This window comes from Alternaria conjuncta, assembly GCF_024043145.1.
Source record: "Alternaria conjuncta strain BMP 0040 chromosome Unknown scaffold_14, whole genome shotgun sequence".
Lineage (NCBI taxonomy): Eukaryota > Fungi > Ascomycota > Dothideomycetes > Pleosporales > Pleosporaceae > Alternaria > Alternaria conjuncta.
In genome coordinates this window covers 108,072-130,177 of record NW_026250103.1, presented here as the reverse complement: position 1 = coordinate 130,177, position 22,106 = coordinate 108,072, and the positions used below count along the sequence as shown (strand labels likewise).

The 22,106-nt window shown below is 53.1% G+C and overlaps 8 protein-coding genes across 8 annotated transcripts; 2 read left to right on the top strand and 6 right to left on the bottom strand.

Annotated features, from left to right (window-relative positions):
- Window positions 1–417: 417 nt before the first annotated feature.
- Window positions 418–2,015, bottom strand: J4E85_008660 (uncharacterized protein; the record flags this gene model as incomplete). Its single annotated transcript, XM_051472884.1, has 3 exons — window positions 418–1,299; window positions 1,354–1,922; window positions 1,976–2,015. The coding sequence occupies 3 exons, from the start codon at window positions 2,013–2,015 to the stop codon at window positions 418–420; spliced, it is 1,491 nt and encodes a 496-aa protein (XP_051323104.1).
- A 2,587-nt stretch (window positions 2,016–4,602) lies between these two features.
- On the bottom strand, window positions 4,603–6,645 carry J4E85_008659 (uncharacterized protein; the record flags this gene model as incomplete). Its single annotated transcript, XM_051472883.1, has 2 exons — window positions 4,603–6,145; window positions 6,200–6,645. The coding sequence occupies 2 exons, from the start codon at window positions 6,643–6,645 to the stop codon at window positions 4,603–4,605; spliced, it is 1,989 nt and encodes a 662-aa protein (XP_051323103.1).
- Window positions 6,646–9,583: 2,938 nt separating this feature from the next.
- GCN5 (histone acetyltransferase) lies at window positions 9,584–11,151 on the bottom strand (the record flags this gene model as incomplete). The annotated part of the gene is made up of 4 exons (XM_051472882.1): window positions 9,584–9,613; window positions 9,672–10,497; window positions 10,554–10,893; window positions 11,130–11,151. The coding sequence occupies 4 exons, from the start codon at window positions 11,149–11,151 to the stop codon at window positions 9,584–9,586; spliced, it is 1,218 nt and encodes a 405-aa protein (XP_051323102.1).
- A 206-nt stretch (window positions 11,152–11,357) lies between these two features.
- J4E85_008657 (uncharacterized protein) lies at window positions 11,358–11,751 on the top strand (the record flags this gene model as incomplete). Its single annotated transcript, XM_051472881.1, has 3 exons — window positions 11,358–11,466; window positions 11,518–11,653; window positions 11,706–11,751. The coding sequence occupies 3 exons, from the start codon at window positions 11,358–11,360 to the stop codon at window positions 11,749–11,751; spliced, it is 291 nt and encodes a 96-aa protein (XP_051323101.1).
- A 126-nt stretch (window positions 11,752–11,877) lies between these two features.
- Window positions 11,878–13,115, top strand: J4E85_008656 (uncharacterized protein; the record flags this gene model as incomplete). The annotated part of the gene is made up of 2 exons (XM_051472880.1): window positions 11,878–12,034; window positions 12,097–13,115. The coding sequence occupies 2 exons, from the start codon at window positions 11,878–11,880 to the stop codon at window positions 13,113–13,115; spliced, it is 1,176 nt and encodes a 391-aa protein (XP_051323100.1).
- A 757-nt stretch (window positions 13,116–13,872) lies between these two features.
- J4E85_008655 (uncharacterized protein) lies at window positions 13,873–15,438 on the bottom strand (the record flags this gene model as incomplete). Its single annotated transcript, XM_051472879.1, has 3 exons — window positions 13,873–14,862; window positions 15,249–15,350; window positions 15,421–15,438. 3 exons carry the CDS (start codon window positions 15,436–15,438, stop codon window positions 13,873–13,875), a joined length of 1,110 nt encoding a protein of 369 aa, XP_051323099.1.
- Window positions 15,439–16,027: 589 nt separating this feature from the next.
- Window positions 16,028–18,377, bottom strand: J4E85_008654 (uncharacterized protein; the record flags this gene model as incomplete). The annotated part of the gene is made up of 4 exons (XM_051472878.1): window positions 16,028–16,125; window positions 16,177–17,005; window positions 17,098–17,922; window positions 18,237–18,377. 4 exons carry the CDS (start codon window positions 18,375–18,377, stop codon window positions 16,028–16,030), a joined length of 1,893 nt encoding a protein of 630 aa, XP_051323098.1.
- A 1,183-nt stretch (window positions 18,378–19,560) lies between these two features.
- J4E85_008653 (uncharacterized protein) lies at window positions 19,561–21,894 on the bottom strand (the record flags this gene model as incomplete). The annotated part of the gene is made up of 3 exons (XM_051472877.1): window positions 19,561–20,515; window positions 20,566–20,936; window positions 20,989–21,894. 3 exons carry the CDS (start codon window positions 21,892–21,894, stop codon window positions 19,561–19,563), a joined length of 2,232 nt encoding a protein of 743 aa, XP_051323097.1.
- Between the last annotated feature and the right edge of the window lie 212 nt (window positions 21,895–22,106).

Here is a 22,106-nt window from a genome sequence, read left to right as displayed (position 1 = left end):
TAGTATCCGTCACACTCGATATCTATAAGACGGCGTGTGGCACTGTGAATGAGCCAACCAGTACATCTAGGGGTAGTGATTTTTGCGTGGGATGGCTATTGCCACGTGGGTCGCTAAGCCGAGCCTCATCGACGCTAGACCACGGAAGGCATAGCTACCAGATCCAATGGTCAGAGACCCATCCTAGAAAACTTCGGTCAACACCGGCAAATACGAATTGTGCCGACGGTAATAGCCTTGAAACATCTTGGTATACTCTATCAGGAATCTCGCGCAACACGTCGATTATAGCACTAGTGGCTTGGAACCGCCTTGTGGGCTGATGCCGAGGCTGCTCAGTCTCTGGCTACGCGGCCTTTACGATCGTGTTCTTTAGGTAGACAGTGATGGACAATCCTGCTCTCTTCCGATTACAACTCATTTCTCCACCATCTTCTCATCCATAGCTTCCGGAGGTGTATCCGTGCCCTCACCCTCCACAACCATCGGCCCCTTACCCGGCTTCTTCCTCCCAGTGATGTCCATGTATATCGACTTGAAGGTCCTGACGCTTGTTTTTCTCCCCTCCCAAAGCGGATATAACCCTACTGCGAAGCATGAGCAGAACATCCACAGAATGCCCACAACAACCCATCCAGTGAAGAACTTCTTGCTGAAAATATACGAAGAACCGTACATGGGCATAGGCCACAGCACGAGGAAGGATATCGCCATGAAGAGCGTGAGCCAGCGCGCAATACGCGATGCTTTGAGTAATTTGGCTTGTTCCTCTTCATCAGCTTCGATGGCTCGTCGTTGTTCACCGGGGATCTGTTCTAGATCAACGTTCGCGGCAAGAGCAAGGTCGTGGTCGTCGCCTCTGCGGATAGCCTTCATGCTCTGCCAATCGTAATTTTGGGGCCCAAAAGCGTACGTGAAGACAGGGATGAAGACAATGGGGGAGAGGAGCGCGACAACGTTTCCTGCTAGCATAGGGTTGTTGGCGCCGGTGGTGAGCACAGTGAGTTCGCCGCTCTCTTTCTGGGCGGTGACGAGCCAAGCAATGAGGGAACAGGCGAAGCCGAGAGGTGGTGTGAAGGTTGCTGCGACCCAGTTCATCTTCGACCACATCAGCGTTAGAGTGGCGGGCAGGACAGCGGAGGAGATTATGACGCCCATGAGGAGATATAGGTAGCCCATACTGATGCCGATGTAGTAAAGCCCTGTACTCCAGGCTGCCATTACGACAGCGAAGCCGACAACCATGGTGTGAGACATGTAGATGAGTTGTTTCCCTGTAGCTTTAGGGTTGACGTAGGTCTAAATTTCGTCAGCTCAACAATACGTTTTCATGACCAGTAGAGCTATGCTTACCTGGTAGAAGTCATAAGTGAAAATGGAAGAAACAGCAATTAGCTCAGCAGACATGGCGCTGGTCACAGCCATGAAGACGAGAAGCAGAACTGCAGCCGCTCCTCCCGAACCCATGAGAGCAACAGCGGCCGTGGGTAACACAAGCCCAGCCGTCACGTCAGCATCGGCCATGCGGTTAGGATACCCGGGGAAAACAGGGTTGTTTTCTAAAGCGATCGCACTGAGACCCATTGTAGTAGCGGCTAGCCATGGAATGGCGAACCAGGATAGACCACCGATGATGTATCCGGGAAGAGCATCGACGGGACTGGCAGCGATGGCTTTGTTGTAGTATCCATTGTCGCAGAACACAGTACCGAAGTTGCCCACGATGTTGATCACGAAGAAGATTGCACCTTCTTTCGATCGCATGGTTAGGTAAGAGCCTCCGGCGTTTCCTTCGACTGGATGATCCGTTGCGGCTTGTACCAATAGATCGAAGACTTTCCCAGGGCTTCCGAGATTCTCGTTGGTCGCATATGCGGTGAAGGCAAACATCAAGAGAATGATCAGAATGACAACGGTATGTGCTAGAGGTAATATTAGCGACTTTTTGCTGCAAATGTAGAAGGAAGTAACTCACCGTAGTCAGTCAAGAAAGTGGCCTTGATGCCTCCAAACATGGTGTAAAGAACTACACCAACAGGTAACAGGAAGCAAGCAGCAGCAGTTGGCATACCGGTGAGCTTGAGCAGGTTAGTACAGACATATCATTCACCGCGTTTGACGTACCGAAGTCACAACAGCGGAGCCTCCAGTCAACAACATCGAAGTGACAAGGATGTTGGTAAATAGACCAAAGACCATAAAAACGACGTGCGTGACTGGACCGTATCTGGCGCGAATGACCTCAAGGAAGGTATGTGCATTAGGTGCTCTTCGTTTCAGCTCGATAGCAATCGTAGCAAATAGGATGATCTGCACAGTCGCTCCCGAGGCGTACCAGAAGGGGCCAGATACTCCATATCGGTAGGCGACTGCGCTCGATTGGAGAAGTGTTGCCGCCCATGTCCAAGATGATACTACGGCTGACGCGACAAGTCCCGATTTTACTGTGCGACCAGCTGTCGAGAACATCTCAGAGGTTTGGAGTTCATAGTTGTATCTCTTCAGCACGAATGTCGTCAAGATCATACCGAAGCTTTGCCGAGTTAGTAATGCCCATGTATGAGAGACGTAAGACCTACGAGAAGGCAAAGCCTAAACCGATTACAATGCCATAGCCAAAGCCTTGGCTTAGCGGCGGAGGTGTACTCATGCTGGGTGAGTTAAAGACACCTCAGGTGACGAGCAGCTGGCAAGTGGAAAGTGCGATGCCAGAGGGATGTCGGAAGTTGAAATATGATTAACCTTACTGCTTAGCTTCGCTTGGGAGATTTCGCAGAAAGCTTCGGTCATGATCTGCCGGCATACGACCTCTAGGAGAGGGCTTTAACCATGATAAAGCAAGAGCATTACCGTTCATCGGCCGCACGCATAAGGCAGGTATAGCCAACCGTAGGGCTAGCGTGCATATTCGCGGATAATTATTAAAGGTGACAACGATCACAGCTCGAAATCTGCATGGTTCTGCAGGCTTTCGTGGGGTTGGGCAACATGAGGATGCACACCATGTGCGGAAACGATCTTCCAACCCCGGTATGGTCCGATAACGCGGCGGAACAATGCAGATAAGATGCGAACTCTTGTGTGGCATCTTTTACTCACAGCCAAGCTGCGGCCAATCGCAGGCTTGCACGGATTGTGACCGTTCAGGATCAGGCAGCTGCTCGCGGTCGTCAAAGCGCGGATGTACATGGTCTGGTCGAGTGCAGGGCATCGCGAGAGAAAAAGCCAACGGACGTGCAGCCATCCAGCCATCCAGCCATCCAGCCATCCAGCCATCCAGCCATGGCCTCCGAAGATACTGGGACGAAGGGTTGAAAACTCGATGACAAGATGCAGGAAAGCCGTTGGAACACGGAAAAAGCATCTGTCCAGCGTCTCTTCCGTCAAGCTTCCAGCGGCAATCTTAGCAGGCTCGCTTATTTGCCAGTCGCGACGCGTCATTGGCTGTTCAGCATCTCTTATCTTCCTGGCGGGATTGGCAGCCCCAGATGCCACATCGCGTTGGGATCACGCCCTCTAGTCAAACCGCGGAAGCTGGAAATAAGCTGATAGTGGGCAGCTTGCACAACTCCTTACCAACACGCTTTAATAAAAAATCTAAAAAGGCAGAATTACTCGCAGTACTCTTTTATATGCCTCTGCTTTTTCTTATAATTTATTTATAACGTTGTAGTGCGTAATAGGCAGAGAAAGTGTTGTTGTTCTAATTCTTACTTCCAGCTTCCGCGGTTTGACTAGAGCACGCCGTCAGCGGGGATTATCCAGTGCAATCGGTCTGTGCGGGTCGGGCAGGCGTTCGATCTTGCCTTTCAACGGTGTGGCATGGCACCTACTAGCGCTCTTGTATGCGAAACGTACCCTTCCCTTCGACGTGTCGCTAATGCATTGTATAGCTGGCTCAGCATGTGGTGTGCGATCAGCGTAGAGTACTGATCTTGGACTTTAAGAAGGAGCGAGCGTCATGGTATCGCAGGCGGTCTTTCCATTAACACAGCTAGCTCAGGCTTGGCGAAGCAGGAACAAACATCAACACCATGAACCTCGACCTTGCATTGTCGCATTTTGCAAGTCTAATGAAATATATGGTGGTCCAATAGCCTTGCATGGATGAAGCCTTCCATAGTTGCTATATTGTCCTAATTTCGTCACGAAACATCACAGCTTCACCCATCCCGAGGCTTAAGCATGGGAAACTGTGAAGATTTCATTTTCCTCACGATACTCTTAGTCGCCAATACGCCGCAAAGGCTGACCCGTATCGCAAGCGAGATTGCTGTGTTGTTCATGTTGGAGAGACTGCCGCTCTTGGAGACGCTAACCGGATTGAGGCAACATGTCGTGAGTAAAAGGGCGACGCCAAGGTAGAGCCTGCGTCCAAGGGCGGAGTGTATAACCCATCTCGTGTCCACGTATAAAGTCATCATCACGTCTCACGGTCGGAGTTTAAAGCAAGAGGTTTGAAGTGAGAGTATTGATTCTTCATCAAATCCATGTACTACTGTGGGTATCTCGTACACCAAAACTGGCTAAACATAATCTTTTAGGACCACCAAACAGCGACTCCTCAGCAATGCAACATTTCATACATTTCCAGCTCCAGGCCTACGAGCCTGAGCTGAAGTTGGATCCGTCTAGAACGACAAGACCTGCGACCGTCGCACTGGACAAAGTGGAGAAAACACCTGTAATGAGAGCGGACATTGCGAGACGCGATACGTCACCGCTGCGGCCAGGACTAATCTGACTGAGCACACCGATTTGTGTACCCAGGGAACCAATGTTGCCGAAACCGCAGAGAGCGTAGGTAGCGATAAGGCGGGAGCGTGGGCTTAGGTCGTGGTAGGGGGACGCGGGGTCCTCGTCGGTGAGCGATTGGAAAGCAACGAACTCGTTGGTGATGACCTTGATACCGATGAGACGAGCGACAAGAATCAGATCGTTGCCTTGGCGCGATACACCGAGGAGGAAAGCGACAGGGTACAAAAGGTAACCGAGGATCAGCTCGAGCGTCAAGTCGTAGTCGCCGTCGAGGTTGATGTAGCGTCCCCACCAGGTGAGCAGACCGTCGACCAGGTTGAGAAGAGCGATAATACACAAGAGCGTAGAAACGATCATACCGGCGATCTTGAGACCGAGCCAGGCACCGTTCGCAAAAGCGTGGAGGGCGTTGGCGGCCTTGTGCTCATCGTCGTCGGGCACGACAACACGACCGGCGGTAAGAGTCTCCTCAGTCTCCGGGTATCGCAGCTTACTGAAAGCAAGCGATGCGGGGATACTCATGACGCAAGATGAAATCAGGGCTTGCGGGTTAAGGCCCATACCGATGTAGGCGACCAAAACACTACCGGCAATGGTAGCGAATCCAGAGCACATGACCTGGTGCATCTCGGCCATGGTGAGATGAGCAACGAAGGGCTTGATCAACATAGCAGATTCACCCTGACCGATGAAAGGAGAGGCAGACGCGACCACAGCCTCAGCACCGGATACTCGCATAGACCAGAAGAAGAAGACGGCGAATTTGCCGATGAACCACTGAAGAATGCCCCAGTAGTACAAGAGCTGGACGAACGAGACGAAGAAGATGATGGCCGGAATGACGCTGAACATGAAGTACGTGTTCTGAGATATCTCTGGGGTGGTCAAGAAAGCGACACCATCCCTAGCGAAACCCAAGAGTAGGCGAGCAAGCTCAGAGATGAAGTTGAAGATGTCGTATCCAGCCTTGGTACGGAGAACGAACAGCGCGATGATGAACTGCATGAGCATACCGACAATGACGGTATGCCATACAATCTTGCTGCGGTTGCGGGAAGTCGCCCAGAACATGAAGATGAAGACGGCGAGACCGAACAGCGAAACGGCCCGGTTTGCGCGGGTGTTGTCCTCGCTCTCTTCGCTGGCGAATGATCCGACAATGATGACAGCGATGGCAAGGCAAGCAGCGGCAGGAATGCGCATCTTCTCCGGGATGAGGTTGGCAATTCTCGTTCCAGTGTTGGCCCAGACCCAGTGCATGGGCTTGGTGACGATGGTGATGGGAACGTGCAGAGTGATCAGGCGGATCATGATGGCCAGCCAGAACAAAAATGGAATGATCCAGTTCTTGTCGTTGCGGTGCACGACTACACTGGCAATCCACCATCTGGTACTGTTAGCCTGAAGCACTTGAGACGATGGACGTTAAAATGCGCCTTACCCGGTGAAGAGCGCTCCAATAAAGATGTGGACAGGCAGTCTGAACGCCCGGTAGAAAGCACCAAAGGAAGAGTACCAGGGCTTCTTCTCTGCCTCCATTTCGGGATCAGAAGAGCTGCGCGTAGCCTTCTCGACTTCATAGTCGTAGCCACCGGCCTTCTCAATGTCATGCTTCTCGTTGACAGGGTGGCGCTGGTGGAGGTTGGTGCTGTCAACACCAATGGGCGTGAATTGGCTGGCGCTGTCAAGACCACTGGGCCGGAACAACTTGCTGGTCGGCTCGTCTGTGGTTCCGGTGGTGTAGACAACGTTGTCAGGGTGGGCCGCACGCGCGCTGTGGTGCACGTGTTCGTGGTGGTGCTCGCGCGCAATGTCTAGCGCCGGGTCGTCATTGCGGGCGACACCGGGCATTGGTGAGCCGTTATGTTGGTCGCGGATATCAGCCATGGCGACGAATAGGCACAAGGGCAATTCCTGAACAGAGGTTGAACGACGAGGAACTGTTGGTTCTCATATCGAGGTCGGCCCTCGCGGAATTATATTTTCGCACCGTGGCACGCGCTACCACCAAAGTGGAGGGATCGCACCGTCGCTGGCCCAGACAAACAGTTGAACGGGCTCCAGACGGTCACTTGGCAACTTCCTCTTTTGCACTGGCTAGAGCACAGTAGCACAGGGTTCCATTGGCTCCCGGTCGTCTCCGCTTTCTGGAATATCTACCGTCTCATGTTGGTGCTCGCTTACTCGCTGTTCACACGCCTGTCTCTTGTGTCAACGCGACCCAGTACCGGCCGACCTACCGCGCTTCTGCAACCCGGACCAGGCTCTTATCTTTCCCCAGCCTTGATAGCCTGTCCAAGCGCCAATCACGGAGATGAACGTGCTGGAACGCCCGCCCAGTCCGTGATAAGCGGCGGCGAATATGCGCCCCTCCTCGGTTGAGGCTCTGTTTTGGGCTTCGCGTGGCGTTCTCGAAGCAACACCTCTGCCTTGACAACCCGACCTCCATCGTCTTCCCCGAGGTCGACGTTTCCGCTGCCCTGGGTCATGTGCAGAAGTGTGCAGAAGCAACTCCCAGGGTCTCGCAGCAATTACACAGGGGCGAAGACAGCATCTGCGAACCGTCGTGGTCGCTGAATTTCGCTTGTACTTTGTCTTTGTGGACCCTCCGGAATGCAGATCAGACCGGGTACTCCGTCTGACGCAAGGAGACCAACCCACTCCTATCAGTACGCTGCAGCGGGACACGCGCGAACGCCATGGTAGCACACGGCGTGCGCCTCCATCAGCGAGTGTTGGATTGGTGTCCCTCAATGCTATCTAACCAACAGGTCTCGACCAGCGCTATCACCATCATTCCGATAACCAGGTCTACGCTAGGGACGCTGGACCATCGAGCGCGCTTGTGGTGTCCTGCAGCTGAGGGAAGCTGGGGTTCTTATCACGAGGGCACGCATCGAGATATATGCGCCGAATCATGTCGCGGACTTCGCCTGTGTATACACTTTGGATAGCCGCTGTCTTGGCTGGCCGAGCGATCCTGACATGCTTTTGGACGCCAGACGCATTGTAATGAATGCCGTTCAAGATCCGCAGGTGGCCTTGGGACTAGCCTTGTCCCTTCCCCGCAGCGGGCCCAGCTCCATGCGGTAGCACATCGTGTGGGCTGGCATCATTTTGAGCTGGACTGCGAAGCCAGCCCTCCCGAATTCCTACTTCACATTGCTCATCACATGGGGAAATGTCTGCATCGCGTTGCTCCAGCTTAACGTCCTACGCTTTGCACTAGGCCAAGTTGTCGGCACTTCTCCCATGTCAGGCTTACCACCTCACCCGAGGCCAACCGAATGGTTACAATTTACTGTACCTAATCATACTTTACGTGGCGTCTGCTAAGAGCATAATCACGGAATACCAACAACTAAGAGGCACAGCCATCCGCGGAGCCTCCATCCACTGATTACATATATTCGATTCGAAGGATTATGGTCGATGCAGCACCTTATTCGCAATCCGGAACACTTACTTTTTGCATCCGTGCTGTCCGTCATCTCGGTCGGTTCCTATCAGTGTCTGGGAGAGAGTCTCCACTTTCCGAGACGAAACACGGGTGAGGAATACATGTGTGTGTACACCACGTCAAGCAAATACGAGCCTGAACATCTGCGCTATTGCGTAAGGCCTGTCGACTAGTGTTAGGTGCAAATCACAGCGATATCACGATTATAATCGTATGTTTGCGAAGCACAAGCCGGGACTGCCGGAGCTGATCTAGGTACACCCATCAGCAACAGGAACGCCCAGATCCAGTGCACAGCTTCATGTTGAGGTTGTGAATTGAATTGCTTAGTATACTTTCTTTGGGGCAAGTCATCTTTCCTTTAGACATGTTGTGCCTTCACTTGATTAAATCACGGTTCCCCCGAAACACGATCAGCGCAGCCTGCGAACGATTTTAGGCTACTCTCGCGTTATTTGTCCCAACGAGCTTAGCATCCTCATCCTCTTCGTCCACCTCACTGCAGCTCATACTTCCTAGCGCGCACTGCACAAGCCTTACCGTCCAGAAAGCTTGTTCACTCGCTTCTCTGTCGTGGCTGTCACGTAGACGAGCACCATACCCCGTCGCTAAACCCGCGAAGCCTTATTCAAACCTCATAAACTGAGTACATCAAACGCTACGGACGCCACAATAAGGTTGCGGGACACGACATGTTAGCATTGTGCAATTGCACCAAACATGTCGACGGGTTTGGCGTACGGCTACCTACTTTCGTTTAGGGTGATCACAGAATCTGGTCCCACGTACCTAGCCTTGCGAACGTGTGCTTGGTGCTACCGCGTGCTAACCCGTGATGTGAATTTCATGCGGAAAGGCAAACACGAAATCACGCACTTCGTGATTTGAGAGTATGCAATAACAATGACAGGTGTGAATAGTGCTAGCGTAGAGTTGCGTAACGGTTCTTTTCGAAGCGACCCAGTTCGATCTATCGGGGATGCGCTGGGCACAACAGGGAGTACGTATTGACATGGCAAGTAGGCCACATAGATAAATCAATATTCCAACATCGGTATGCCACTTGATCACACCTTGCGCCCCATATGATTGCTCAACCATATGTCCACAGGTTCGCTGCACAGCCAGCATCACGCTGCATATTCTCATAATATGAGTACCAACAAGTGATTCGAATACGTAACGACAAAGGGTATAATCAGCCCGACCGAACCCTTAACCAATACTACCATACCATGCACCTTACACCGTACCCAATGCCGCTAAACAACAGGACTGTTGATGATAATGATATAAGTTGCCATAACCCACATAACAAACGCCCCCTATGCACGGCGAAATCAGAGTGATGGGACCCCAAACCTCTCACTTGCCTGTCAACTCGCCTTCCAGGTGCTGGTAGTTTGTTAGTCATGATGTTGCTGCGTCAGGTACGAAAGTGTTGAATACTTACCGACCACTCTGGAATGTCGCGTATCCGCTGCCACATATATCTTTCCAAACGATTCGCCGCCTTTGCGTACGGCGTGCTTTCATTGTTGTACTTGCGGCAATTGTCGAAGATGAGCTTGGCATCTCTGATAAAGTCCTCGGGGGTAGGATAAAGATCCTTTTCGTGTTTCTCTTCCATGGTCGCGAGATCCATGGGCTCTTTGATGACGTCGTAATAGTCAAGCACCTCATCCTTATTGACGGGCTGTTGGAACGGCCAGGCGTTGCTGTTGTTCTGCATGTCGTTGAGGAGATGGAGAAGGGCATTGTAGTTGGGTCCGTGGCGGGGCGCGCGAGCGAGTTCGTCCATGACAGGTGACCAGCCGGAGTTCTTGATTGCAGGAATGGTCAGGGGGTCGATGGCTTTCAGTTCGCCCTTTGCCCATTGCGCTGGCGGCGCGTGGACTTCGTAGCTCTTGCTCACGGCCCTTATCTTGGCGTTTGCGCATTCCTTCTGCTTCAAGAGCATTCTGCCACTTTCCAAGTATCTTATCTTGGGCACCATGCTACACTGCATGATGGTGCCGCCTTCGTAGTCCTTGATGTAGCCCATCCATCTTGACTTTTCCAGGGTAATCTCTTTGGTGAAGCCTTGTTTTTTGAAGTATCCGATGGCATAGTTGTCGGCGTAGGTCAAGAAGTGCATGACCTGCGAGGTCGCTTTGACGTAGTCTTTGAGATGGGACATGAGATGGGCTCCGTAGCCCTTAACCTGTTGATCCGAGGAGATGGCGCAAAAGACGATTTCGGCGAACTGGCCTTTGTCGAAGGGACGGTATGTTATGCCACTGCAACGTTGTACTGTCAGCGTCTGGCCAGACATGGGACGAGAGCCTTTACATACCCTACCACCTCGAGGGGATGTTTCACGATGGCTATGCTCAGATGGGTCCTGTCGTAGACGAGGCGCGCAATGTAGTCCTTTGGCATCTTGGGCAACTGTTTCTGGAAGATACACTTCAAGCCTGTCAAGATGATGGTGCTCTCCCTCTCCCCATCGTTGTTGACCACTCTGAATTCAATCTCCCCATTGCGCTCTTCTATGACGGCGGGCTTCTCGGGGAATGGCACTATACGTTTCACGGGAGGTGCGGGGGCATCGTCGGCGGCGGAAGGTGTCGAGGGGTCCTGCTTTATGCGCTTGGGAGAGCCGTTGGGAGGGTCGGTGGTCGCTTTGCGCTTAGCTTCAGCGCGAGACGAGTTAGCTTGTAGTTCGCGAAGTCGTGTGTTGGAAGAAGACTGCCGGGTGTGTCGGCGAGGTATGGGGGGAGGAGCGAGCAGTGGTGAAGTTGGGGGAGAGGTGGGATAGCCCAACACGTCGCGCAACTGCGGGATGTCGTTGCGGGGAGACATGTCGGGCTTGTGGATACGATGCACGTCTGCTGACGCGCATGGAGCTGGAGAGGGTATGCGCACTTACTGTCGTCGGTCGCGCCCGCCATGTTGCAGTGTAGGGCGCCTTCTGTGTGCCGTCGCGCCTTCTCTCAGCCCTGTGCGTGGTGTTGACTGAATGTCGGGGAAGTTGCGCCTCCCGCGCTAGTCGCCCCACACCAATCACGGCCGATCACCTGCGAGTGCACACGAAAGGCCACCAAAGCAGCTTCACGAGAGAGAGACACTTACATAACCCAATTGCACGCCTGCACACATGTCGAGCCCACTTGTAGACGTCTGGGAGGCTGCTGCGTCCTCGCCCTTCAGTCCTGCCGTCGGAAAGAACACGCAGTTCACAGTCGGCTTCGTGCTGCTGGCCATCTGTATGTTGGAAGCTCTGCTGCTTAGTGGACCTCTGCTAACAACGCGCGCAGCTCTCATCTTGACTACCATCTTCGGCTTGAGTACGCGACATAGCTACATCCCTCTAGCGAGCCCTACTCATGCGCACACAGACCGCTCCTTCATCAACCTCCCCGTTCTCGGTGTTCCTGCGTCATTAGCATTCGGGTACGTGGCCTCGGAAACCCAGCTGCAACATGCGCCCACTGACTGCAAACAGCTTCGGCGCCGTCTACATGATCTGCGCAGTCGGCGTATACGTCTAGTTTCCTACTTCTCCATCCGGCGTTAGGGGCATACTGTGTACAATCTATGGAATACCAATAAAAAGTTCAAGACTCTCGAATCTACCTGCGCGATAGCCCGTACCCTCACACTCACAACACAGCAGCATGGACGAAGAAGAGCCCCCAATCCTCACGGCAGTGTCAAGCTCCGCGCGACAATTGTACCTGCTCCTCCGCTGCATCGCCTTCTCCAACAAGGCTCATGTTCAGATCAGCGACATTGGCATGAAGCTTGCTGTGGACGAGGCGAGCGTCATGGAGGGTACGTACCGTACCGTCTATGCGCAACAAATTCTACACATTCCAATTCTGACACGACTACAGCATCCGCCTTCCTCGACAAATCTCTCTTCACAACCTACACCTTCAATGCGCCCGCCCCACCGCCGAACTCAGAACACTCCGGCAGCGACGATGAACCCGACCCAGCATCTACTACCACTCCCGCGTTTCAAATTTCTCTTCCCGCTCTCCTTGAGACCCTCCAGATCTTCGGCCTTACCGATCCCTCCACTTCCAAACCACCATGGGCGCGCGATGGTGCATATCCCACCAGCACGGCCTTCACCGGGAACAACATATTAGGTGGCATGAACAACCTCTGTCGGATAAGCTACGATGGCCCCGGTGCTCCACTGGCCGTCACTTTGACAGAGGCGAGCATACGCACGCAATGCGATCTCACGACGTACGAGCCAGAGTACACAGACGAGATACCTTTTGATCGACAAGCCCTCGCCCTGAAAATCATCATGCGAGGCAGCTGGTTGTATGACGCAGTACAAGAGCTATCATCTACAAGCCCAGAGAAGTTGACCATGTACGCCAAAACCGTGCGCGGCAAACCCTTCTTCGCTCTATCGTCATCAGGCACTCTAGGCTCAGCGCGCGTCGAGTTCAACAATCAGCCCCAGCCCTCTGCATACCGCACTCCTGCATCCACGAACCTCAACACGAACAACGAGGCAGCAGATCAGAAACCTACCAACCTGCTCGAGACCTTTCAGCTCAGCGATCCACAAGCCGTACTCCGCTCGTCCTACAAGTTTAGCTTGATACAAAAGGCTGCGCGCGCCATGAACGTTGCGACTAAAGTCAGTATACGAGCCGATACCCAAGGCGTGTTGAGTCTACAGTTCATGATTGAGGTCGAAGGTAGTGGGTCGGCTTCTCAGACTGGACCTGGAGGGGCCACAGGCGGACAAGTGAGTTTCGTCGACTTTCGCTTCGTCCCGCTGGTAGAAGAGGATGACGAGGAGGCTGAGGGCGCAGACGTTGACGAGACCCTGATGCACAATGGCCCAGGAAGCGATGGCGAGAATGACGCTTACGATATGCTATGAGAGCATGATAGGCATCACTACTGGCAGAAAACAGGGAGCTGGAGCTCAGCATATGTCGATTTTGCCAATTATTATATTTGCTAGTCTGTCCAGACCCGAACAGAGTAGGAAAAGAAATCCACAACCATACAATGTCTTCTGTGATGAGGCAACCATGAGCCTTTGTTTGGCAGCCTCTTACTTAGAAGTCCTGACGTTTGCTGTGCACATGGCCCCGACCTCGACAATTCCTTCTTTTACTCAAGCTGAAAAACTCCACCTGATGAAATGTAAACCTGCCATGGGGCCCATACGCCAATGCTTGGACATGTGAGGCCAGCCAAAGTTCTAGTCCTGACCTGAGTGCAAAATCAATCTGAATAGCGTAAACTAGGGATACTCAGGACGCCCAGTCGTCCTTTCCATAGTTCTGTGTAATGCATCATGGGAATCAGCTTCTTTCTTATTTTCTTCTTTCTCAAGTGTCGCGCGAGGCCATAATATCCAATCTGATGCCCGTTATCGATGTTCGTACCGAGTCGCTTTTTCGTCGCGAAGGGGGGATCGAGCTTGGTGAGTCGTGTATCAAGCGTGCTAGACTCGCGTCTCGATCGAATGGGGTTCGTGCGCTGCACGGAGCGACTTAGAACTCGAGTTCAGCTACCACGGGCATTAGCAATGGGTGGCGAATGTTCACCATTCGAATTCACCATTTGCTTTGTGGAACAGGTATCTTCCATATCGTTAGCAAAATCTCTTCAAAGTCTCAACACCCAACTTACTCCTTCTTGTTCGTGGTCAAGATGCCGTCCTTGAGCGTGCACTTCCACTTGTTCTTCACGCGCTGGACTTTGTCGTAAGTGCACAACATATAGTCGACCATTTCATCGTCGCTGTTATCGCCATCCCCAAGTTCGTCCTCGGAGTCATCTAGGTCAGAATTAATGGCGTCATCCGGATCTTCTTCTGGCTTCACGTCGTCGTCACCGTCGAAGCGCGCAGGAACCGGTGCGCTTGACGAGGCCTCTGCGTCTTCGGCCTGCAGGACACGCACAGCCGCCTTGCGCTTTCTGCCCTTTGGCATCGAATCGAGCGGTACCATGAGACCACTGTCCTGACGCATAGCCATGGCATCAACGCGAGAACGCATAAAGTCGTCCGCTGCCATGCGCTCTACTGCATCAGCGGCGCGTGCGGCCTTGAGGGCCTCCCAGTCAGCCATAGCATCACCCGAACCATCAGTCTGTGAGGTGTACATGTGATTTTGCGGTGGGGGACGCTGCTGTGGCATTCCCTGCTGTTGCTGTTGCGGAGGTCGTTGATGCTGCTGCTGTTGTTGTTGCTGCTGTTGCGCCATCATGCGCTGCTGTTGCTGCTGCTGCTGGTTCTGCATAGGCATTTGAGGCAGATGGCCCTGTTGCGCCAGATTGGGAAAGTTCTGTTGAACATGTCCTTGCTGCTGCACTCGCTGCTGTACCAGAGCTGCTGCACGCTGGTGCGCAAGCTGCTGGTTTTGATCATAAGTACCGCCATAGCCGTTGTTCGCAGTCTGAGCAGGAGGGTAGTTAGCAACTGGTGGCTGATATCCTCCTTCTTGCTTCACGGGCACGTTGGGGAAGTTGAGAGCCTCCTGAGGTCCGGACACGGAAGGCATATCATTGTCAACCTTTACGTTGGACGGTACCGTAGGCGGCTGACGAACAGGCTCAGGAGCAGGGTCCCATGGGAAGTGAGCAATCTTGAGAGCGGATAGCCTCTCTTGCCAGCCCTGGCGATAGTCAGTATATGCTCAGCACAACTGCAACAAAACATGATGTGAGAACAGCCGTCACATGACAGACTATGCCTTGTTGGGAAATGATGCGTTGGTCTTGGCGGGTGGGGGAGCTGTGCAGGGGCTATAAGAAGGCATCTCAAATACTGAGGCGCCCCCGGAGCTGCCAGACCGACCGGCAACTCCGCCCCGCTTCCAGCCGCCCATCACCCAAGCCAGGCGGTCACCGCGCGATCGCCGCAGCCAGCGAAACCGATGCGAGAAATGAATTGACAAGAAAAGTGAGAGATATAAAAAGCGGTGTGACGGCAGTCGCAGATGTGCTGCGACAAAGAAAAGGAAGGCGCGCTGGCCGAGATGGAGGCCAAGTTGCAACATACCTGCTTCATCTCGTCGAGCGTGCTATGATCGACGCCCGACTCCTCGAAGTCATTCTGCGAGGTCTGGATCACCTTCTCGATGATCTGCTGGTACACGCCGCCCTGGTGGTTGCTGTTAGCAAGCCTGCCTTTACCCTTCCACCGCTCGCATGCGCGCCTTGGGGATACTAACCACGACCGAGTTCGACATGATCGCGACTGTTTGATATGGTCTGAGCTATCTAGTATACGATGCGAGCTCTGTGATAGCTGCGCGACGGCTTGTGATGGTTGCTCGCGTGCAGAGGATTGAGGAATAGGCAGGCAAGCCAGGCAGGCGACGTCAGCGCTTGAGGCTGCAGAGAGGTGCGCGCGCTTGAGGAAGCTTCTGCGCGGTCAAGGAAGTTCTACGGATATCGCTAGCCCAGACGGAAGGCTTTGTACGACGTGTTCGGGTGCCCTCAGCTTTCGGGGTCGTGGGTGTATGAGTGATAGTGAGCGGCGTTCCGGCAATCATTGAGGGCGCCGGTTCCTTAGCGCCTAACGCTACTCTAGCGCCACACGTGATCACGCTCACAGCTCAACATGCGAAGAACGCCATGCAACATTCTGGCAAATTCGAAATATAGTAGTGTTCATGATCAATATACGTAAGAATCGATGCAAATGTTGGTACAAACGTCGTCAGTTCATCAATTGCACCTCAATCAACCAACTGCATCCCATAAGAAGCAAAACTCCCGCCACTGCACTCGAATCGCACCTGGGTATCTTGGCATGCTCCTCGCAATCGCTACCGGCTAATGGTCATGCACCAAAGCCTTTTGTACCGCTGCATCAACGTCCTTGCGCCTATACCCCGGTGATCGCCCGAGACACACGCCGTGTATAATGATCTCTGTCGTAATTGTTAGCCAACTGTTGACCTCTCGTGAATGTGTACACTCACCATCAATTAGCTTCGAAACGTCTAGCCAGGCAGTCTTCTTCCGTTTCTGCCTCACCACTGGTAGAGCTGCCGCTACATCGCTCATCATGTTCATGCCCAGATCTATGTTGTCCATGTGAAAGGCGGGTGTATGCGAAAACCCATAATCATACCCAGGTGCGAGATCCAAACCTAGGGTCTGATCATAGGAGATTTCGTAGTTGACAAGCCTGGGGTATTCACCAGTGTTTCCAAAAGACAGGTCTAGCCCATAAGCTCCATTATCCGCGATGTTGTAAGAGTTGTTTGGCGGATTTGTCGAAGTGGTTGACGGAGCTGCCGATGCGTTTGCGGAGCTCTGGTGAAGAGGAGGCAGACTCGTCGCATTGTGTGGTCGTTGCCGTAGTGCGCTGTTGGGGGCTCTAGACAGCTCTTCGTCGTCAACCTCGATGACACACTCGGCGAACGAGCTCTTCGGGTCGAGCTTGCACGAGTACTTTTCTTCCAAGTAGCCCTGTACGTCGTAACAATCGAACCATTCCCCCTCGTATCCACGGAGGTCCACGCCGCGTAGCTCTTCACTCCTACCGTCTTCTGTATTCTCTATTATGAGCACCTTGTTCTCTGTTGGCCCAATTTGCCGTACGTTCCATCCGTTTCTGACAGACTTTACGTTGCCGGCAGCGTCCCGTCGCGGATAATGAGTTCCTGCACCACCGAGATGGAGGAATGGCGACTCCCACCAATCCAGGTCTTCGTCAATGCCACGGGCCATGATAGTTCGGAAACGGCTTCGTATTTGATCGAGGGTCTCATGAGGTAGAGAAAGCTTGAAGACACGGTTGATTGCCTAGCTGTCATGATTAGCCTTGTATCACTACTCAGGAGAAAAGGCAGTGAAGCCACAGAAACAATTCCTACATCGACTAGCTGAAAACGTACCGTAGGGCGAGCTTGGGCGTTGCTAAGCAAATGAAACCCCGCCTCAAGCGCCGCCCTCGACAATCGTCTCGCAAATGTTGTTTCTTGAAAACTGTACGTTGTGACCGGAGGGAGCGTCTTCGACGATATTTTCGATAGAGGCGGCGTGGGCAGTCTGTTCGTTGGCGGTGTCGCTTCAGGCGTCGGTACACGGACGGAGTACGTGTGTAGGTTTGTTGTTCCATACGGTGCTTGGTGCTGATTCAGAAGGTCTACAAGGCCGAAAGGCAGCTGCGTCGGTTGGGATGAAGTATGCGATGGTGATGGGTCTGCTGGAGGCTGCGAAGATCGGTGCGACTGGTCGAAGACCGCACCAGCTCCAAACTGACGGCAACCCACCAGATCGCTCCTGCGGGAGTCTACATTGCCATATGCAGCACTGATGTGGGCGAGGTAGCTATCCGGTGTTGACAACTGTGGCTGCGGACGCTTCTCAGCGGCTGGTTTCGGAACTGCGGAATATCCCCATCCAATGTGCTGCACTTCAGGCTCCGGTTCGGCTAGCTTTGGTGCACCATTCCCTTCAATCCCGTGTTCGCCGTGTTCACCATCTTCGTCTCCCTCGTACTGGCCCTCGTTGGCTGTCTTTGTCAAGCTCGCGAACGTCTCCGTTACCAGCTTGAACTCTTGGGCCAAACTCGGATTCAGCTGTAACAGACCTGACTTGATGGTGGACTCGTTTAGCTTTAGAAAGGCCTTGTTCATCTGCTCGATGATCGAGTGGAGCTGTGTGCTTTGACTCTTCAACGACGCGATGGTGGTTTCCTTCCGCTGCCGATATGCACGCTGCGCAAGCCGGATTTGAGTTCTTCGTCTCTGGTACACCTGTCAGTACATTCGACATGAATGCTGAGATCGGATCGCGAGGAGCTTCATGCTGGGTAGTGTCATCTGGAGCACGGCAGGCTCATCAGCGTCGTTCACAGGAGGTGGGGATGACGATGAGGAGCTCACAGTGGGTCGAGCTGGAGAACACATCAACAACTTGACAGCTTCTTCGATCAGGACAGGTGCGCATGTCCCGTTTACCCTCCCGCTCCAAGAGTTGACAACGACGAATCGGGTAGATAGAACAAAAAGGACGTTGCGTCTCCACTCACATCTGCAGCCGTGGCGTCCTGTGTGTCTACCCGTGGACGGCCCCTAGCCTTCTTCCCTCCAGCACCACCGTCATCGCCGCTGTCCCTCCTGCGTGAGCGCTTCCGTGATGTCTGCGCCTGTTCTGATTCTGAGCTCGTCATGATTCTGGTTTTCGCTTCTGATACCGCTGATCGAACAGAGTAAGGTCCGGAGGTATGTCACCGAAGGAGTTCGGTGGAACCAATAGCGAGACTGACTACGAAAGGCGAAAGGATGCTGAACCGAAGTCGGTCTCCACGGACTACTAATCACTCCGTTCCGACTCTTGAAACACCGCTATCGTTCACTTGTGAGGAAAATCGTAAACGCTTCGTACAGATTCTTAATGGAGTAATTTGGTTCGCGTAAAAATAGCGGGAAGACGTTGTGTACATGTAGATTGCATCCAGAACTAGTTCAACCTGACGCAAGCCAGACGGTAGGTATGGAAAAGCAAAAGATGCTCCGGCGCCGATTCAGTGAACGGCCGCTACAGCTCACAAGGTTCGAGATCGATCAAGGGTCCGCTGTTACACGGGGCTAATGCGCGTCTCCGCACAGGATGCGGCTAGTTCCTGCTGTCTGTAGGGCGAAGAGGCGGACGAGTGCATGGGCGGGTGGGTTCATGACCATAGGTTTGCAGGCGTTGTGGTCCCATCTACGTGGGTTTATTTGCGTGCAAATTTATAACTCGCAAGCCTACCCTAGACATTCTTGATGGTGAGATGTTTGAGACCGAGGTCGTCGGACCTTAGTAGCTGGGTGTGACCAATTGTTTCGTTGTGCGTCTTGTAGCTCTGGTGCAGTTCGGGAGGCTTTGGCAGCATGATTACTGAACAACAAATTTCCCGGAACGGCAAGTGCCGCATGCCAAGCGCTGCACGTGACAACCAAGGTGACTCCTGTCAGCAGTCTGCAGGGCTGGCGGTTATAAATTTTTCCCTCGCTTCATTGTCAGCTGGTTTCTTGTCAGCGCTTGATTATATAAGCTGTTTAAACCTCTCTAGCTTGGTAAATCAAACGGCCCCCTTTACGCTTCAGGGCGCGATACCTGGGCAGGCGCTTCCTTGGGTAGCTTCAGCCAAGTCAATACGGCATACGGGCGACGCGGCACCGGGAACAACGTAGATCCTAGAATATACAGATCATGACGTCAATGTTTTAATGAACGAGTGAACGAGACTGTCCAACTTACAAGTTGACGATGTCACAATCACGACTTCCATGCGTCTCAGGTACCAATGCACTAGCCCGGTCAAGGATATTTAGAGCTTGTGTATGATCACATAATCTAACGTTGTATATCTATGCTGATGCTTGCCCTGGACCGTGTCTAAGCTTCGGCACGACGCCCAACCAGTTGTTCGATTGTTCATCTTCGCCCTGCTCTGCAGCGGCCGCTGCGTGCCCACCCCCAGACTCCCCACTAGTGTTCTTCTCCGCATCATCATATCTATCTCGAACCCCATGCCCTGTTTGCTGACTGTTTGCATCCTTTACCTCCGCCTCATGTTCCCGTACCGGTCTTTCGCTTCTCTCTGCCTCTCTCCGGGAGGGGCTTGCAGATCTAGGCGCATCGGCAGCCGCATGATGACTAGTCCGAGATTCCTCCGCCGATAAAATAGCACGATCCTCATCTATGCGCTTTTCTCCTCTGTCTTCTGCCTTGATCCATGTTTGCAGATCCTCCTCTGAAGGTTTATGGAAACACCACATCTCATCAGAAGTCGTGTATCCAGTGCCCATACCGCCTTGAAAGTTGCGCTTAAACTTTCTCTGCAGACCAGCAGCTAACCGTTTCCTGAACTCATTGTCAACTCGTAGTCGGGCAGCTATCCACTGGTCGTTCGGTCGGTGGTCGTTGGGCATGTCTTCCATAAGAGGCGTGTCCAGAATCTTCTCATCTGTCATACATCGATTAATGATGGACTTTCCGCCTCCCGAGTCGGGCGTGACCAAGCGGAGGAACTCGAGGCTAGTGCTGACGTTGAGATCAATAGCTCTTTGCGGATGGACGGTGGCCTTCATGAACAACGATGAGACATGCTTATACAAGATCGAGAAGTCGCTTTGGTTGATGTGAACGGAGCCTCGGACCGTAAGAAGATACGCAGGGGCACCATGCTCGCTGGCCTCCTTCATCAGGGACATGGACGCATCCCAGTTTTTCTGCCAATACATGAACGCTTCACTGGCGATTCCCAGCAGGGGGAGGTGTATTCGGTGCTTCGGGTCTTCCACAGGTGGCTTTACAGGCGCGCTACAAATGTGTTAGTTCCAATGTAACGATGGGGAGAAAGATATAGTCACCCCCAGATATCGTAGATTATCCCCGCTTGCACATTAGTAAATCTTTCGGTGTGCCTGAGCACTTCTACCACTGTTGCTGCTCCGAAACTATGACCAGCCACTGTCATTTTATCTACGTGAAAACGATGTTTCCATTGTGCCCAATCGATTCCGCCCAGACCTCTGGAAGAGCCTCCAACGTAGCCTTCGCCTCGGAGATTCTGTCGTGCGATTTCCTCTCCATCGCCGTCAGATATCATCTTGAGTACACGGTATGCTTCCTCGAGCTCGCAAAGGCGCAGCTCTATCTGTGCGCTGCGCAGTTCGCCGTCGACGCCGTGCTCATTGTTCGGTGCGGTGTCCATCGGGTTATCTTTGGGGAAGATGTAGTCCTGCCATAGTTAGCCTAATATATTCTGTATTCCACAACCTCACATTACGCACGACATAGTGATAACCTTGCGCAATTTCTTCGTCAGTGTGATCCAGATGCTGGAACTTGGCAAAGTCTTTGTCGTCTTCTGCGTCTCCGTCGCAATTCGTATGGTTCGCTTTGCCTCCTCCTTGGGCATCCTTTCTCCGCTTCCCTCGCTTCTTGTGATTAATGAAAGTCCGCGGTCCACTCCCGTCCCTGTGCTCCACCGCGCACACGACGAAGCCGTAGCTCGCGAATTCAGAGCACAGGCTGCTGTATGCGGTTCTAGAGCCACCAAGACCATGACTAAACATCAACAGTGGGAACATGGGCTCATCGTTCATGCCCTCGGGCGGACTACCCTGCTGGTTCTTGATCTCATACCCGTCTTTCTTCATGTTGCCTTCCGGAGGCCAATGGGTCGCAGGAGGGGCGTTCCTAAAACCGCGCAATTTGGTGAGCATGGTGGTCGCGCCAAAGACGCCGATGCTTATAGGGCTCGGTATGCCAGCAAACCGCGCATAACCCTTCGCCGTCTCCATGCGCGGCCTTGGAAGCCATGTCTCGCGACTCCATTTCTTCTCTCCTCCTGGGGCGTTCCCGTTACCACTCCCGAACGAGGCTGGGTAATATAGTGTAAACAAAACAGTCTCCAACTGCAGAAGTTGCCGGCCCTTGCGCTTGATGTTGGAGATCGGACGAGGGTGTTCGACGGGAACTTCTATCTCCATGCTGCCTATAGAGTATGGTCCTGAAGTGGGAGAGAGGGTCGAGTTCGGGTAAGGGAGATGATCGCGTATCGATGCCGGCGGTCTCGTGCGTGGTTTCTTCGCGTTGGGTATCTTGCCCGAGGACGATGGATTGAGGATGCTGTGTCGACGGGCGTCATCTTCGTCACCCGTGATGCGCGTCTTTTGACGCTCAAGGAAAGACATGGTCGATGGCAAGCGGTGGTGTGAAGGGTGATCGAGGGTATCTTAGAAGAAAAAGCGCGTAACAAAACGGACGCGGTAGGACCACGCCTTAGGGTGATGAAAGCGATACAGCGATCGCGAAGAACAACGGCCGAGAATGCTTCGCCATGCTTAGCAGGCGCTAGGAGGCCCCGCCTGAAACGCTTGCTCCGCTGGCGAGACTGTGCGGATGC